This window comes from Ahaetulla prasina, chromosome 7 (assembly GCF_028640845.1).
Source record: "Ahaetulla prasina isolate Xishuangbanna chromosome 7, ASM2864084v1, whole genome shotgun sequence".
In the NCBI taxonomy this organism is placed as follows: domain Eukaryota; kingdom Metazoa; phylum Chordata; class Lepidosauria; order Squamata; family Colubridae; genus Ahaetulla; species Ahaetulla prasina.
The window spans coordinates 6,256,455-6,276,067 of record NC_080545.1 but is presented as its reverse complement, the minus strand read 5'-3'; the positions used below and the strand labels follow the sequence as shown (position 1 = coordinate 6,276,067).

Here is a 19,613-nt window from a genome sequence, read left to right as displayed (position 1 = left end):
AGATGGCCCTGGCCCCATCTCTGCCTCTGACGCAGAGCCCTCATCCGAGCCTTTCCCAGACTACAGGACTGGCTTATGTTCCTCCACAGCCTCCTCACTGTCCGACTCTGCTGCCAACTCCACAGGCCACCGGTGGACCACAACACGGGAAGAATCAGGACCATGCATTAAATTCCAGTTAAGTTGAGGTATTACTTAGGCCTATACACAATAATCTAGTTAGGTAACAGTCAGCATTAAACTGGTGCTAAATTAAGAGTCAAGAGAACTCAAGAGGACTTGGATCATTTATGGGAACAAAATGATTCCAGGCTGGTTCCTCTCTTGACTCCACCCTCAGGCTCTCTCTTGGTCTCCTTCTCTTACTGTTTACGATACAGGAATCAGCAATTAAGAAGATCCCAGATGATGTTCATGGAAAAACTGGTTTGTCCAAAGGGATCTTCCTTTATAAAACATTAATTGCTCCAACACTATGTGGTTAATATGTTTAAGTATTATTTTCTTAGCAGCAATACTGACTTCTAACCAATTCTGAGGATTTTATGCCTAATTCTACTCTGATTGCAGTGCAGCATGATATACTAATGTCTCACAAATTCCACTTTTTTGGGGGGAAGAGATAACTAAACAGAATATAGATTTGAAACCGAAATGATACCTGTTGGGAATAAAACCAGAAGGCTACGATAAAAGGGACCACATATTTAATTTTACATATACTGATAGTAGCAAGGATCATATCTGCTAAATACGGGAAAAATGAAAACACTTCGCCAGATGGAGAAGTGATTCAGAAAATTTTAGAACGTGCTGAAATGGTTAGGTTAACTTTTAAAATTAAAGATAAAGAAGATTTAGAATCCTACCGGATACGGAACAGTTTTTATGAATGTCTAGAGAAAATGGGTAAGAATTAGAGGGAAGAAAAACCATGAATGTATTAAAATAGAGATGGTTTTCAACTATAAGTAGGATAATCTACAAAATGTAAATAGATATAAGAAAACCTAGTTTAAACTATTTGGTTATACTGTTACAATTATATCTAATACAAGTGTAATCATAATTACTGTTCCTAGTTACTGTTATGCAGAGGTGGGTTTCAGCAGGTTCTGACCAGTCCTGGAGAACCGGTAGCGGAAATTTTGAGTAGTTCGGAGAACCGGTAGTAAAAATTCTGACTGGCCCCATCCCCATCTATTCTCTGCCTCCCGAGTCCCAGCTGATCGAGAGGAAATGGGGATTTTGCAGTAACCTTCCCCTGGAGTGGGGTGGGAATGGGGATTTTGCAGTAACCTTCCCCTGGAGTGGGGTGGGAATGGGGATTTTGCAGTAACCTTCCCCTGGAGTGGGGTGGGAATGGGGATTTTGCAGTATCCTTCCCCTGGAGTGGGGTAGGAATGGAGATTTTGCAGTATCCTTCCCCTGGAGTGGGGTGGGAATGGAGATTTTACAATATCCTTTCCCTGCCATGCTCACCAAGCTACGCCCACGAAGCCACACCACACACTCTAAGCCACGCCCACAGAACCGGTAGTAAAATTTTTTGAAACCCATCACTGCTGTTATGAGGTTTTTTTTATTTTTATTTTTATTTTTATTTGAATTTATATCCCGCCCTTCTCCGAAGACTCAGGGCGGCTTACATTGTGTTAAGCAATAGTCTTCATCCATTTGTATATTATATACAAAGTCAACTTTTATTGCCCCCAACAATCTGGGTCCTCTTTTTACCTCCCTTATAAAGGATGAAAGGCTGAGTCAACCTTGGGCCTGGTGGGACTTGAACTTGCAGTAATTGCAAGCAGCTGTGTTAATAACAGACTGCATTAGTCTGTAGAGCCACCAAAGGCCCTGTGTTAATACCTTTTTAAAAAAAATTCTGGTCTTTGTGTAACTGACATACCCTGCATTCGTACACTGTATTCAAAAATGCTTATAAATAATAAAAAAATAAATATAACAAAAAAAAAATCCACTTTTGTTAATGATTTGGAATAAGGTTGAAGAAATGGATCAACAATAACTCTGGGGCCATCGTTAAACCACCTGCTGAACATCTATTAAGCTGGCATTTTTAAATCTACGTATCCCTCACATTTTCCTCTCTATCTATACCCCATATCGTAGGTGGTAGGGTTTTTTTTGTTCTATTTTGTATCCAGTTTGGGGTAAAACTGCTGAATGGGCTTCTGAAGTACATTAATTTGCGCGAGACAATTAATAACGGGAGAGAGAAGATGCGTACGAGCGCATTGTGAGGCTGACATGTCCATCCATTAGAGCCTCTGTCGGGGGAGACTCTGCTGAACAAGAGAATCTAGTTCATTATACAAAAATATTTCCACTTGAAACTAATGTCAGTCCGGTAGAGATCATGAAGGGGTTTGCTTGACGCCGTAAGTTTGCCAAGTTGGCAGATGAATTCGTCTCACTGTTCATTCCTCTGATTAAGCTGCGTGATAGTGGATTTTAATTGCGGGTGCCTCTTTGTGTTTCTCACTAGAGAAAGCAATTACATTGGGAAGAGTTAATGATAAAAGGAAACCAGGCCATAGAAGAACGTGGTAGGTGGACACCATTAAAGCTGACACCACCACGAATAAGGAAAAGCAGCGCAACATTGGAGGATGTGGAGATGTGGAGAGACCTGGCCCATAAAATCACCAAGAGTGATTAACTCTTCATTCATCCATGACCAAATGATAATCATGATCATGATCATCTCTTCTCCTTCTCCTTCTCTATCATCATCATCATCATCATCATCATCATCACCATCATCATCATCATCTCTTCTCTTTCTCTTTCTCCTTCTCCTTCTCTATCATCATCATCATCACCATCATCATCATAATCTCTTTCTCCTTCTCCTTCTCCATCATCATCATCGTCTTCATCATTATCATCATCATCATCACCATCATCACCATCATCATCTCTTCTCTTTCTCCTTCTCCTTCTCCTTCTCTATCATCATCATCATCTCTTCTCTTTCTCCTTCTCTATCACCATCATCATCTCTTCTCTTTCTCCTTCTCCTTCTCAATCATCATCATCATCATCATCATCATCATCATCATCATCATCATCATCTCTTCTCTTTCTCCTTCTCTATCATCATCATCATCATCATCTCTTCTCCTTCTCCTTCTCTATCATCATTTATTTGTCAAGTACGTATTCGATAATATATATAAATATAAGCATGAATTGAATACATAAAATGAATACAATTAAAGGGGACATTAGTACAGGGACGGTAGGCACGCCGGTGCTCTTATGCACCCCCCTTACAGACCTCTTAGGAATGGGGTGAGGTCAACAGTAGACAGTCTAAGGTTAAAATTTTGGGGGTTTGGGGATGAAACCACAGAGTCAGGTAGTGCATTCCAGGCATTTACCACTCTGTTGCTGAAGTCATATTTTCTGCAATCAAGTTTGGAGCAAAATTTACCTTAAGTTTGTATCTATTGTGTGCCCATGTATTGTTGTGGTTGAAGCTGAAGTAGTCAACGATAGCAATGCTTAGGTCATACCGAAGGCAGCGTAGTTCTAAATTTTCTAAGCCCAAAATTTCAAGTCTGGTGGCATAAAATATTTTGTTGCGAGCGGAAGAGTGGAGGACTCTTCTTGTGAAATATTTCTGGACACTGTCAATTGTATTAATGTCTGATATGCAGTGCGGGTTCCAGACAGATGAGCTGTATTCGAGAATTGGTCTAGCAAATGTTTTGTATGCTCTCATTAGTAGTGTAATATTACTGGAGAAGAAGCTATGCAAGATTAGGTTTACAACCCTTAATGCCTTTTTGGCGATGTTGTTACAGTGGGTTTTGGCACTTAGATCATTTGATATGAGTCCTCCAAGGTCCTTGACAGAGTGAGGGTCATCTACAAGGTCATGTCCACTCAGTTTGTATTTTGTGTTCTGATTCCTTTTGCCAATGTGTATCATCATCATCATCATCATCATCATCATCATCATCATCATCTCCTCCTCCTCCTCCTCCTCCTCCTCCTCCTCCTCCTCCTCCTCCTCCTCCTCCTCCTCCACCTCCTCCTTTCTATAATCCGCTTCACTTTCTTGTCTCCTTCTCCTGTCTACAGTATCTTCTCCTTCTCCTTCTCCTTCTCCTTCTCCTTCTCCTTCTCCTTCTCCTTCTCCTTCTCCTTCTCCTTCTCCTGTCTACAGTATCTCTTTCTCCTTCTCCTTCTCCTTCTTTTCCTCCTTTCTATAATCCCCTTCACCTTCTTGTCTCCTTCTCCTGTCTACAGTATTGCCTTCTCCTTCTCCTCCTCCTCCTCCTCCTCCTCCTCCTCCTCCTCCTCCTCCTCCTCCTCCTCCTCCTTTCTATAATCCGCTTCACTTTCTTGTCTCCTTCTCCTGTCTACAGTATCTTCTCCTTCTCCTTCTCCTTCTCCTTCTCCTTCTCCTTCTCCTTCTCCTTCTCCTGTCTACAGTATCTCTTTCTCCTTCTCCTTCTCCTTCTTTTCCTCCTTTCTATAATCCCCTTCACCTTCTTGTCTCCTTCTCCTGTCTACAGTATCTTCTCCTTCTCCTTCTCCTTCTCCTTCTCCTTCTCCTTCTCCTTCTCCTTCTCCTTCTCCTCCTTTCTATAATCCCCTTCACCTTCTAGTCTCCTTCTCCTGTCTACAGTATCTTCTCCTTCTCCTTCATCCTCATCCTCATCTGTGTTTCACTGTTTACTGAGGAAAGAAATTACCAAAAACTGCACTCTCTTATAAAATGTAAGAAAACATATATTGTGACGCATTCTATTGTGATGTCCTAATGCAAATCTCGAAAATGGGAGAAACACCACAGAACTGCAAGATAGGCTCTGCAGGAAGCCTGCGCTTACCTTCATAGGTTCCACTTTCTAGAAGAGCACCACTTTTCTCTAGTTCCATAAAATCTTCAACCGTGATGAAAATATAATCCACACCAGGGACCTCCCCCTCCTTATGAGGCCTTGTAGTGCCTGTTTTGAAAAAAAAGAAAGAAAAATCACATTGGTTATGTGCAGCAACGAGCAGAAGATCGTGAAAAACTAAAAGACCAGATCCACATGTGAAGGTCCAATTAAACTGATTTATTGCTCAACAGTCTATGCAAACAAATCTTCTCAGCCAACAATAGCACCTGCTTAGAGTTAGGGACGCAGTGGCTCGGTGGCTAAGACGCTGAACTTGTCGATCAGAAAGGTCGGCAGTTCAGCGGTTCGAATCCCTAGCACCTCATAACAGGATGAGCTCTTGTTACTTGTCCCAGCTTCTGCCAACCTAGCAGTTTGAAAGCACGTCAAAAATGCAAGTAGAAAAATAGGGACCACCTTTGGTGGGAAGGGAACAGCATTCTGTGCGCCTTTGGCGTTGAGTCATGCCGGCCACATGACCACGGAGACGTCTTCAGACAGTGCGGGCTCTGAAACGGAGATGAGCACCGCCCCCTAGAGTCAGGAACGACTACCACATATGTGTGAGGTGAACCTTTACCTTTAGAATTAGATAAAGTTCAGCAGCACTCAAGGGAGGTTTGGATTTAGTAAGCTTGTGACTACATAGGGATTCTAGCCTGATGCCTCATTTCACTCTGCCCCAGATTTGCTTCATCCACCATCAGGCTCCCAAAGTTCAGTCCATTGCACAATGTCATTACAGCTGGGTTCCCAATTAACACAATTCCTCAGTGCAGCTTTCTAACCAATGAACTCTCACTATGGAGGTGTGTTTTATATCCTTCTCTTGTGTTGGACAAATGCTAGAAGGAAGACAGTCCTTAGGAAGCAATAAAAACAAAAATTCTTAACAGCCACAAACTGGAAAGAAATCAGGATTTATTTTTCAGTACTTCTGACAAAATCTGGTGTTCAGTGGGATTTTAGCTGTTTTTCGCTGAAACATTTTATATATATGTGTGTATGTGTGTGTGTGTGTGTGTAGATCTTTGGTTATCCGGGTTTTCTCCCGCGTAAAATTGGAAGTATCTTGGTGACGTTTCAACGAAGTCTCATTCGTCATCTTCAGGCTTCAGTTTCGTGCTTCTGGGAGCAAGACACTTCCAATTTTACGCGGGAGAAAACCCGAATAACCAAAGACATACATACAAACACCCGCGAAAACCTCAGAAAATATATATATATATATTTGTATTCCTTATTGCAAAACTGAGGGCCAGTCAGGGGAAATGATCACAAGGAAAGCTGAGTGAGTCACCAACAAGAGGACCAAATAAAAAACAACAACCCAAAAGGCATCAAATAAATCAGGAAAGGTTCTATTCAGGACTTTAAAGAAAATTTGGTTACTTGGCAGTAAAAACTAGATTTTTGCTGAGGGTCAAGGCACAACATGCCAAAAGAGATAATTACTTTTATTTGTCACTGCTTGTTGGAACTTAACCCAGTTCCCTGATAAATAACGATGCCCTTTCTCCCTTCAAAAGCTTTTTGTAGCCATTTTTTTAATGAGAAAACAAAAACAAAAACAAAAAAACCCTGAAAAGAGGAATCGTTACAGAATTAAGCATTTCTTTAGGCTGAAATTCCCCATCTTGGCTGGAGTAACAAACCAGAGTTTAGAGTGCTTAGAATGCAGGATTCTCAGAGTGTCTCTTTGGGGGGAATGAAGAAGGAAAGGATGGCGCTTGCAAAAAATTCTAGCAACTAAGCTTGTTTCTTGTCTACCAATCAATATATGTGAAGGCAGAGACTTCTTTGTATACTTCACGAGTCAAAAAGAGGGCTGTGAAAATATCTACAGACCGCTCGCATCCTAGACATAAACTGTGTCAACTCCTACCCTCAAAACGACGCTACAGAGCACTGCACACCAGAACAACTAGACACAAGGACAGATTTTTTCCCAAATGCCATCACTCTGCTAAACAATTTATATTGATAATGATTGCATCCTGATTGCTTATTTGTACCCTATGACTATCATTAAGTGTTGTACTTTAGAATTCTGGATGAACGTATCTTTTCTTTTATGTACACTGAGAGCATATGAACCAAGAAAAAATCCTTGTGTGTCCAATCACACTTGGCCAAGAAAGAATTCTATTCTATTCTATTCTATTCTATTCTATTCTATTCTATTCTATTCTATTCTATTCTATTCTATTCTACTCTACTCTACTCTACTCTACTCTACTCTATTCTATTCAAATAATTCCCTCAACACTAAACTATTTACTAAGGCTGCATTACTATTAGTCTTCTCATTGTTCCTATCACTCATCTCCTCCCACTTAGGACTATATGACTGTAACTTTGTTGCTTGTGTCCTTACTATTTATATTGATATTGATTGTTTCCTGATTGCTTATTTGTACCCTATGACTATCATTAAGTGTTGTACCTTATGATTCTTGATGAATGTATATTGTCTTTTTATATACATTGAGAGCATATGCACCAAAGACAAATTCCTTGTGTGCCCAATCACACTTGGCCAAGAAAGAATTCTGTTGTTCTCTTCTCTTCTCTTCTCTTCTCTTCTCTTCTCTTCTCTTCTCTTCTCTTCTCTTCTCTTCTCTTCTCTTCTCTTCTCTTCTCTTCTCTTCTCTTCTCTTCTCTTCCCTTCCCTTCTCTGGTTTTTTTTCTAACTGTCCTTCTCTAAACAGATAAAATGGTGGGTCTTTTGACTGATATTTGCTTCCAGATAGTCATTTAAACAATGACTATCATTGTTCAGAATTTTAATCAGGTTGAGAATGAGTCTTTTCACTTGTCTGTCTGTCTATGACCAAAGCCAAGGGCCCATCTGTCACACCAGATCCTCATGTGAAGGTTCAATTAAACTGCTTCATTGCTAAAAGCCTACGCACAGGAACCTTCTCAACTAACAGCAGTTAACTAATGGTTGATTAACAATTAGGGGTAGGGTTCACGGAATTCAAGGGAAGTTGGGTTTAGTTTGCTTGTGGTTATGAAGAGATTTTAAGCCTGATCCCTTTTTTAACTCCACCACCAGATTCTGCCACACCTTCTCCTACGTCAGGGGAATACTTGACGAGCTGACTAGCTGCTACAATGATATAAGGCAGGGAATGAGTTAGCAAGGTTTTTGGGCTGATACGACTTTAAGAGGCTGTATATATAAGAGAGGCCCTGTGAGGATCTCTCTCCCCTCCCCTCTCTCCATGTGTGCTTCTGTGCTATAGTTGATGATTGATTGTCTGACTTTGCTTAGTATATGTATGTATATATTCCTTGTAGATAAACCACTATTTGAAAGACAAACCTCTGTTTACTGTATTTTGCTCCTGGGTTGTCTCAAACTAGTCACATTGTATGCATTCGGACATCCTACATCATTTTGACCAACCATCTATAGTCCCTTTTCATTCATTTCCCGTTATGCTGGGACAGGAATAGAAGGCACAGAGGGAAGATGTTCTTTTAGAGCATGGATAGAAATGACAGCAATGAGGTTGTGTTACATTTGGATATTTGAAAAAATGAGTTTTGGACCAAGTTCTTCCTCCAAGACCTGTGAATAAGGCCTACTAGTTGAAGTAGTAGTTTTATAGGATGGAAAAGACAAAACAACAACAACAACAACAATAATAATTTTATCTGCTTTAAAGGTGCTTTTTCAAGAGGCAACTGGACTTTCAGGTTTTTCTTTGAAGACATTTCACTTCTCATCCAAGAAGCTTCTTCGGCTCCAACTGGATGGTGGGGAAAACAGTCAGAGCTGAAGAAGCTTCTTGGATGAGAAGCAAAATGTCTTCAAAGAAAAACAAGGAAGTCCAGTTGCCTCTTGAAAAAGCACCTTTGGGACAACCATGACTGGATGACTGAGAATCTCCATAGAAATTTTATCTTATAATTCTATCTCTCTCTCTCTCACTCTTTCACTCACTCTATCTATCTATGTATCTATCTATCTACCTACCTACCTACCTACCTACCTACCTACCTACCTACCTATCTTCTATCTGTCTGTCTGTCTGTCTATCTATCTATCTATCTATCTATCTATCTATCTATCTATCTATCTATCTATCTATCTATCTATTTATCTATCTATCTATCTATCCATCCATCCACCCATCTATCTATCCAAACTCAATCATACATACATAGAGGGCCTCTGTGGCTGAGACTGGTAAGACAGTCTGTTATTAACACAGCTGCCTGCAATTACTGCAGGTTCTAGTCCCACCAGGCCCAAGGTTGACTCAGCCTTCCATCCTTTATAAGGTAGGTAAAATGAGGACCCAGATTGTTGGGGGCAATAAAAGTTGACTTTGTATATAATATACAATTGGATGAAGACTATTGCTTAACACAGTGTAAGCCGCCCTGAGTCTTCAGAGAAGGGCGGGATATAAATTCAAAAGAATAATAATTAAAAAATAGGAACCAGTTGCCAAGCATCTGAATTTTGATCTTGTGATCTCAATGGTCATAAATGTGAAAAATGGTCCTAAGTCACTTTTTTCAATACTGTTGTAACTTCGAACAGTTACAACGAAAGAACAGTTACTATGAAAGAACTCTTGTGAGTCAAGGGACCACCTGTATCGTGGACTTCGAAACTGCTTAGACAGCATAACAAGAGTAACAGAGTTGGAAGGGACCTTGGAGGTCTTCTAGTCCAACCTCCTGCTTGATTAGGAGACCCAGTGAAAATTCTGGACACTATATTATTCTGGACAAGTGGCTGTCCAGTCTCTTCTTAAAAGCCTCCAGTGAAGAAGCACCCACAACTTCCAAATGCAACCCGTAGCACTGCTTAATGATCAGCAGTGAATGCAAATTACTATCAATCGAAACAGTTTTTCTATTATGGTAGTAGAGGTGCACTCATAACATCAAAAATGTCATCAAAAAAGCACAATGAAGACTGTTCTTTCTGCGCCAACTCAGAAAGCTCAAACTGCCCAAGGAGCTGCGGATCCAGTTCTACAGAGGAATTATTGAGTCTGTCATTTGCACCTCTATAATGGTCTGGTTCGGTTCTGCAACCCAACAAGAAAGACACAGACTTCAGAGGATAATTAGAAGTGCAGAAAAAAACAATTGCTACCAACCTGCCTTCCATTGAGGACCTGTAACCTGCACGAGTCAAAAAGAGGGCTGTGAAAATATCTACAGACCCCTTGCATCCTGGACATAAACTGTTTCAACTCCTACCCTCAAAACGACGCTACAGAGCACTGCACACCAGAACAACTAGACACAAGAACAGTTTTTTCCCGAATGCCATCACTCTGCTAAACAAATAATTCCTTCAACACTGTCAAACTATTCACTAAGTCTGCACTACTATTAATCTTCACATCCTTCCTATCTCCTTTTCTATTTATGACTATAACTTTGTGGTTTGCATCTTTGCGATTTATATTGTTTTATTTAGTTTCCTAGTATAATTTTTGTTGATTGCTTCTTTAGTATCCTATGACTATCACTAAATGATGCATCTTAGGATTTATGATGATTGTATTTTTTATGATGACTATGATCATGATTTATCACTTATATCTTTGATGTACACTGAGAGCTTATGCACCGAAGACAAATTCCTTGTGTGTCCATGTGGCCAATAAAGATTTCTATACCTAAATATATATTGGTTTTGGTGGGGGTGCCTCCTCCTCCTCCTCCTCCTCCTCCTCCTCCTCCTCCTCCTCCTCCTCCTCCTCCTCCTCCTCCTCCTCCTCCTCCTCCTCCTCCTCCTCCTCCTCTTCTTCTTCTTCTTCTTCTTCTTCTTCTTCTTCTTCTTCTTCTTCTTCTTCTTCTTCTTCTTCTTCTTCTTCTTCCATTGAATTTGGAATGCTTTTAAACCCAATGAGCTCTAATTATATGCCCAATTTGCTGACGCCATGGCAATCTTTGGGCTCTCCACATACATGGCAGATGGGAAGCAGATAGCCAGGGACATGGGAGAGCTGTATAATTTATAGGTTGATTTTTTTTTCTCCTTGGGTCTGTGAGTTGTTTCTAAGGCACTTAGCATGTAGGAATGGAGGCATTTTTCCCACTTGGCAGGATAGGACGTCTGCCAGTTCCCAGTGTGTGTAAATGGGAAATGTGGAGAGGCTTATGTTCATGGCACCGTTGATAGGCTTCACAGATTCATTGGAAAATCTCAACTGAGTATTCCGACCCAACTCCCCAAACACGACACATCCTCTGTAGCTGAAGCAATGATTCCTTTATTAGGAGTGCCAACAGCCCCGGCAAAAAGTTTTTCTCTCTCTCACCACAGGCTAACCAGAGCATACAAAACATTTGCTAGACCTATTCTTAAATACAGCTCACCTGTCTGGAACCCATACCACATCGCTGACATTAATACAGTTGAACGTGTCCAGAAATATTTTACAAGAAGAGTTCTCCGCTCCTCTGAAAACAACAAAATACCTTACGCCACCAGACTTGAAATCCTGGGATTAGAAAACTTAGAACTCCGCCGACTCTGACAAGACCTGTGTTTAACACACAGAATCATCTATTGCAATGTCCTTCCTGTTAAAGACTACTTCAGCTTCAATCGCAGTAATACAAGAGCAACCAATAGATTTAAACTTAATGTTAACCACTTCACTCTTGATTGCAGAAAATATGATTTTTGTAACAGACTTGTTAATGCTTGGAACACACTGCCTGACTCTGTGGTCTCTTCTCAAACTCCCAAAAGCTTTAACCAAAAACTGGCTACCATTGACCTCACCCATTCCTAAGAGGACTATAAGGGGCGTGCATAAGAGCACAAAAGTGCCTACCGTTCCTGTCCTAATGTTTCCTTTCATTATATCAAATTAATACAATTATTACATACTTTTGGTCATATATATATGCTTATATGATATTTTGCTGATTTATGTTGATGCTTGTGTATACTGTTGTGACAAAATAATAATAATAATAATAAAAAAGTCTGTCTGGCAGGGGAGATGAAGAGTTGTTTGCCACATCTATTCATCTCCACCCTCTGCCTTTTAGCCCCAGAGCTACGGTGGGGCTTTACTAGCAGCGGTGGCTTTTCCATCCCAAGGACCGGCCCATAGATTTCTGCCGCTCTCCTTTCCTCTGCCTTCTGCACATCTGCATGTCAGGCACTGGACCCAGCTTTTCCTCCTCTTCCTCATCAGTCACCTCCAGACCTGGGGGGTGGACAAATGGGTGTCCAGACTCTTCTTAAAAACCTCCAGTGTTGGAGCACACACAGTTTCTGGAGGCAAGTCGTTCCACTGTCTAATTGTTCTCACTGACAGGAAACATCTCCTTATTTCTAGGTTGCCTTTCTCCTTGATGAGTTTTCATCTGTTGCTTTCTGTCCTGCCTTCAGGTGCTTTGAAGAATAGCTTGACCCCCTATTCCCTGTGGCAGCCCCTCAAATATTGGAACACTGCTACCGTGTCACCCTTAGTCCTTCTTTTTATTTTTATTTATTTTATTAATCATACTTTTATACCGCACCATCTCCCGTAGGACTCAGGGCGGTTCACAGGCATATTAAAAGACAATATAATAAATAATCATTAAAAACCCAATTAAAACTAAATATTATCATAGCCAAATCACTAAAAACGGTAAAAAACGGTTAAAAACCCCATTAAAATTCAGCTAAAACATTTTATTCTTAGGCTAGTCCAGCGCACTAAAATAATAAAGTCTTCAGTTCACGTCTGAAGGTCCGGAGGTCGGGGAGTTGTCATAATCCCGGACGAAGCTCGTTCCACAGGGCTGGTGCCGCCACAGAGAAGGCCCTGCCCCTGGGGGTCGCCAACCTACATTGTTTGGTCAACAGCACCCTGAGGAGGCCCACTCTGTGGGAGCGCACGGGTCGTTGGGAGGCAATCGGCGGCAGAAGGCCATGGAGCGCTTTTTCACTAGCGTATTGAGAGTCATGTGGCATACAAGTGAAATAAGTTATTATTATCCATTATTCCGCTCTGGGAATACCTACACTGATCATGTGGCGGTTGTTTGAGATGTATTTGCATTACAGCCATAGACACAAATCAGCTGTTTTCAAGTATTATTGCATTTTACAATGATCTCACATCCTATTCTACAGATCTGTTCTGCTCCGCCAGCAGCCTGCGGAGCTGGCAACGGAGTCAGACAACAATGAGGCTGAGGTGAGGCCAGGGCCATTGGGGAGTGAGGTGCGGACACCAGAGCTTCCAGAGACTGATAGTAGTGAGGCAGAGGAACAGGAGGAGCCTGTTCCTAATGCACGCATGAGAAGAGCTGCCAGAAGGCAAGAGCAGCTCAGGCAAAAAGGACAACTTGGGAGTAAGGCCAAGAGATGATTGGCCCCTCCCATAAGGCTTAAAACAGACCAGCAATGGTTGTTTGGGCTTTGCCGGAAAACAACGTTGGTAGCTTTGTCTTCTTCTTCATCTACATCTTGCCTTTATTTTTGTTACTTCTGAACGTTTGCCAAGAAAGGCCTTTGGCAGTTTGCCTAATTGGACCAAGGTTTGCGATAGGACTGAGGAATTTGTGTTGGGAGGAATTTGTTTTAATTTGAATTGAACTACGCTGGGAATTTTGTTGTTGTTGTTGTTGTTTTAAATACAGTTCGGAGGAAGAACTCAAATGAAACCTCCCAAGCGCACAACACGCTGTTGTTTCGCTGGACACATACCAAAAGTGGATACATGCCCTGAAACAAACAACAGCTTGTTACTGACAAATATATGCAAAGCTTATCACATCTTAATAAAGCCGGAGGGATCCTGCGGCACCGAACAACTAATCTTTATTAAACATCAGATAAATTCTTAATATGACCTTGTGTATACCTTGCTGCTAGCAAATCCTGCCAATATTTAATGAGCTGCTTTGTTCAGTGTGCGGTACAGAAATAACACCCACCACGATGAATGAGACAAAGAATTCCCACCTATTTCTAACAAAAGAACATCATTTCCAAAGGATTTCATTAGTTTATGGGTCGTGTCTAAACTCCCAGATGGACCAAACTTTAAATGGTCTTTATAAGCAAACTGATACGCATGACAGGGCAGAAAACCCTGAGTTTTGTTTGATTCAAAATACATATTTTAAATATTTGTTCCGAGCAACACCATAAAATTTTGGAAACCATTTTCAGGTAGAAAATAACAATGAGGACCCAGATTGTTGGGGGCAATAAAAGTTGACTTTGTATATAATATACAAATGGATGAGACTATTGCTTAACATAATGTAAGCCGCCCTGAGTCTTCGGAGAAGGGCGGGATATAAATGGAAAAAAAAATAGAGCTACCATCGTTATAGGCTGGCTGGAGTCACCCTCCGTAAAATGGGTGGCCATATAAATTGGATTAAGAAATAAATAAATATATAAAACCCAGCCCATGTTTTACAGATGTTTCTCCCTGGACTATTCTGAGATAATTCTTTAGTGTTCTATATACTCCACTGATGAGTATATATAGAGAAACAGTTTGGTCTAGTGGAGAAGGCACCAGGCTAGAAACTGGGAGACTGTGAGTTCTAGTCCCACCTTAGACATAAAAGACAGCTGGGCGATCTTGGGCCAGTCCAGTGATGGTATTCAGCTGATTCATTCCGGTTTGGGCAAACCGGTAGTAACTGCTGCAGGAGGCTCCACCTACCTGGACATCATCACGTCCCACTTTTGATGCTCTGCAGCCCCTGGAGGAGGTGGCACGCGCAAGCTAAGTGAGTGCGTGTGTCCTCCCATTTGTGAACTGGTAGCGAAGTAAGTTAATATCACCCCTGGGCCAGTTATATGTGCTATGAAAATGTCCATTGTATCCCCAAAGTTGATCAAGGTTAATACTTCCAACTGTGATCAAGAAACTCTTAGCTTTCTGAGTGATCGTTTTTCAGAAACCTCAATAAAGAAGGTTGCAAAATCCTTATCAATATCTATACTCATTAGAATTCCGCTTCCTTCCTCCATGTTATGAAGTGTTAACTGCTTATTGTTTTGGGATTTTCTCACCATTTTAATTTCTTTTCAATAGTCATCGCATTATATTGCTGGTCTTTTTGTTGTGCTTGATCTTGGACCATAAATAAACCTTGATTAATTAACAACAGCATCAAGGGGTGGGCCTCGGATCCTTTAGCAATGGGTTCGCTGCCCCGTTGGTGGGTAGGCATGGCCATGGTGGGCGTGGCCTAATCGGCCGCCTGCAACACAACAGGGGGGGCGTTTTTAACTCTACCCAGGCTCCGGGTAGGGAGAAAACTCCTTTCCCCAGGGTCTGGAGGCCCTCTGGAGGCCAGAAACAGGCTCGTTTCCGGACTTCCAGAACCTCCAGTAGGCCCATTTTTTGCCCTCCCAGACCCTCCACGCAGCCCAGAATGATGAACGGGCCGTGTGGCGACTCCTGGGAGGGGCAGGGCAAGGTGGGTGTGGCCAGCAAACGATGGCATTTGGGGGTTTGCTGAACCCCGGAGATCCTTGGCTAGAGGATCACCCGACCCTGCCGAACCCCCAGGAGCCCAGCCCTGCATGTATCCTATTATCCAAATATTGCCTGCAGGATATCTTGTTCCAAAGAACTTCTCAGATAGGGTTACCCTACGCAGAAGCTCCGTCTTAGAGATTGATGCCACAAAAGGTTGCAGGCAGACCTCCCCCCCAAACAATTTAATTGTGATAAATCTAATTATTCTTAACAGATTTAAGAACATAAAAAGGAACAGAGTGGCAGAAAATATGCAAATATTGATATGTCTCGTCCACAAGATAGGGTCGGGAAATAAGTCCACTTGAAACCTGGGAAAAAATCATCACGGCACTTTGCTATAAATCTGCAATTTTATGTTAGAAGAGGAAATAAATCGGGAAATGTTTTTCTGTTTCTGAAAATGGAAAAAATAAGGACGACGGGCCCGCGCTCTGCGTATTCGCTATGCATCCTACTGTCTCAACGGTGCCTGTGGCAAAATTTTTGCAGACTGATGCTAACGGTGTTTTCCTTTCCATTCATCCTTCTTGGATCCAATGCCAAGACTCGCAAACCAGCTATGTTAATTGAGCCGTCTTGGTCTCGTTGGCAAACTCTCAACTCCATCTACAATGCAACGACTTTCAAGAACGGCCCGGATCGAGGATTAAACCCGTTGACAAAGAGGTTCATTTTTTAATCCCGGTTTTTAACTCATGTGACAACTTTCGTCCATTATCTTTGCCAAGAGGGCCATTCAATTGGTTAATAACAATAGCCCTACGGTTCATTGCCCTCCATATAATAGCACTGGGTGTGAATTCTTGGAGATAGAAAGTTGTAGGCATTTTAACCTTTAAGAGCAATAAAGAGGTCAGCAGTCAACGCCTGGGGGGCGGGTATCTTTGACGTTCAACAAATGAAAAATAAAAAGGGAGGAAGTCATGCTTAAATGTTGACCAAATTGTAAGTTTCCTTCTTGAAAGAAAATATAATTTGATTTGGAAAGCTTAAAAAGGTCTTTGATTTGGGAAGCGCAGAGATAACTCTTTCTCCTTTATGGTCTTTTTATAAGATTTCTGGATTGCAAGTCAGTTTCTATTACCGTGTTTCCCCCCATAATAAGACAAGGTCTTATATTAATTTTTGCTCCAAAAGATGCATTATGGCTTATTTTCCAGTTAGGTCTTATTTTTTGGGGGGAATACAAAACTAAACGCCTCCGTCTGCTGACAATCTTAACTGGGGCTTATTTTTGCGGTAGGGCTTATATTACGAGCATCCTGAAAAAATCATGCTAGGGCTAATTTTCCAGTTGGGTCTTATTTTCGGGGGGAAAGGGTACATTTTAAGGTGCTGTGAAAAAAATGGAGATGCTATAGATTTGTCAAAATGGTCTTTCCTAAATTTTTCAAGAGGACAGGGCTAACATGTCTTTTTTTTTAAAAAAAAAGTCCTTGACATTCTTAAAAGTCAGGCATTGGAAATTAAAAGGAAAATTAAAATACAATATGATCTTCTTTTTTTAAAGACCCCATAATCTCTTGCTAGGTAGAGTCTTGAGCAATTGAATGGAGCTGAGCGTTAACTGGCCAGATGCCTTTCATGTTGCCAATGCGGAGTTTTGCTCAGCAGATATATTCTCATTGTGCCCAGAGAGAGAGAAATATCTGCCTCTACTTAGGATTGAACTCACAGCCTCCTGAGTGTGAGGCGAGAGCTCCACCTCTAGGCCGCCACACCACTAAATACAATATGACATGTATAAAATATACAATACACCTGACGTGACCTCCCCGTCACAAGACCCTCACCTGACCCATCGCAAGACCCATCACTAGACCCTCAGCTGATGTGACCCACACCTGACCTACCACAAGAAACCTCACAAGACCCTCATCTGACATGACCCATACCTGACCCATCACAATACCCTCACCTGACGTCACCTGATCACAAAACCTACTGACCACAGAAAGCCCTTATAAGCGGAAGAACACCAACAGTCACATCTCCTAAATTCCACTGAAGATGTTACCTAGTCTGGTGATGAAACGTTTGGAAACCAACCACAAGCTCAGAAGACGAACCCCCATCCTCAAAACACAATATGCTTCTATTTCATGCTTGGTTTCCCTTTGCGATTAATACATCAATTACAAATCTTAATGGGATGTATGACTTTGCCTATGATGACACATTTCATCAATGTCTGGAGTGAGAACTGCTAAAAGTTTTAGAGTTGGTCCAACCTTCATTTTACACATAGTACAAGCTCACTTGTAGCAGGTGACAAAAATCCAAGGAAATCGAAGAAGTGGTCAAAACTTCAAAAGAGTTTGGCCAATAAACAATTCTATTCTATTCTAATTTGTTACATTTTTAGTCTGTCCACAACTCATTTTCCTTATTGTCATTAAATATTTGGGGGTGTGAGAATTGAATGCTCTTGTTCAGTTGCTAAGTCATGACGGTTGCAACCTGATGGACCATACCTCCTTAGGCTCCCTGTCCTCCCAGAGTTCAGCCAAGTTTGGCCAAATTCAGGTTCATTGCATTGATGGCCCTATCAAGATCACGTGAAGTGTTAATACCACTCTCTAATGCCTTGGTAAGGCCACACTTGGAATATTGCATTCAGTTTTGGTCGCCATGATGTAAAAAAGATGCTGAGACTCTAGAAAGAGTGCAGAGAAGAGCAACAAAGATGATTAAGGGACTGGAGGCTAAAACATAAAAAGAACGGTTGCAGGAACTGGGTATGTCTAGTTTAATAAAAAGAAGGACTAGGGGAGACATGATAGCAGTCTTCCAATAACTCAGGGGTTGCCACAAAGAAGAGGGAGTCAAGTAATTCTCCAAAGCACCTGAGGGTAGAACAAGAAGCAATGAGTGGAAACTAATCAAGGAGAGAAGCAACTTAGAACTAAGGAGAAATTTCCTGACAGTTAGTACAATTAATCAGTGGAACAACTTGTCTGCAGAAGTTGTAAATGCTGGAATTTCTGAAATACTGGAAATTTTTAAGAAGATGTTGGATAACCATTTGTCTGAGATGGTGTAGGGTTCCCTGCCTGGGCAGGGGGTTGGACTAGAAGGCCTCCAAGTTCCCTTCCAACTCTGTTGTTGTTGTTGTTGTTGTTGTTGTTGTTGTTGTTGTTGTTGTTGTTATTATTATTATTATTATTATTATTATTATTATTATTATTATTTAGTTATCTCAACCTCTGCCGTCCCCTTCTCTTTTCTCATGGAGAAAATGTATCTCTGTAGCTGGTAGGAGAAGGAAAATGACCTGATTACACATAATGAACCGATCACCTGATTACTTAATTTTCTTCTTTAGTCCAAAATCTGAATTTCACCCTCAAAGAAAATTTTGTGCCATCTCGACTTCCCTGGAACGAAACAAAGGATTTGCTTCCTCATTGTCCCAGACGCATTGCCACACAATATGTTGAGAAGGCGAGGCTTTTGTTCTGTTTGCCGCGCTAAAAAAGCTTATTATTAGTTAATGACGTTACAAATTGTCTGTTTTCATTCAATTACCTCCTAGGCTTAAATGAATGATGGGTTATTCAAAACTCTTTTCTGGAGGGATTGGCACAACTGATTAAAGGAATAAACTAACTCAAGGGCTAATTAGCTTGTAGTGTGAGTCATGGTGTAATCTAACAGAGGATAGTTGTTTGTAAGTGCCATAAGGAAGATTGGAAGTCACTCCTTGATATTTCTTTTCTTTGTCTTTTTTTTTCATTTCTTTTCTATATATTTATTTCCTTCCCTTCCCTTCCCTCTTCCTCCTTCCCTTCCACTCCCTTTCCCTTCCCTCTTCCTCCTTTCCTTTCCTTTCCTTTCCTTTCCTTTCCTTTCCTTTCCTTTCCTTTCCTTCCTTCCTTCCTTCCCTTCCCTCTTCCTCCTTCCCTTCCTTCCTTCCCTTCCCTTCCTTCCTCTTCCTCCTTCCTTCCCTTCCCTTCCTTCCTTCCTTCCCTTCCTCTTCCTCCTTTCCTTTCCTTCCTTCCTTCCTTCCCTCTTCCTCCTTCCTTCCCTTCCTCCTTCCTTCCCTCTCCTCCTTTCCTTTCCTTTCCTTTCCTTTCCTTTCCTTTCCTTTCCTTTCCTTCCCTTCCCTTCCCTTCCCTTCCCTCTTCCTCCTTCCCTTCCCTTCCCTTCCTTTCCCTTCCCTTCCCTTCCCTCTTCCTCCTTCCCTTCC

General features: G+C 41.5%; 1 protein-coding gene across 13 annotated transcripts in view; it reads right to left on the bottom strand.

Moving 5' to 3' along the window:
- The window catches only part of MAGI2 (membrane associated guanylate kinase, WW and PDZ domain containing 2), a 755,967-nt gene that overhangs the window by 324,056 nt on the left and 412,298 nt on the right, over positions 1 to 19,613 (bottom strand). For all 13 annotated transcript variants that reach the window (XM_058190302.1, XM_058190300.1, XM_058190301.1 and 10 more), the window contains one exon: positions 4,869 to 4,988. In XM_058190302.1, coding sequence (XP_058046285.1) covers positions 4,869 to 4,988 — 120 coding nt within the window. The remainder of the gene's footprint in view (positions 1 to 4,868; positions 4,989 to 19,613) is intronic.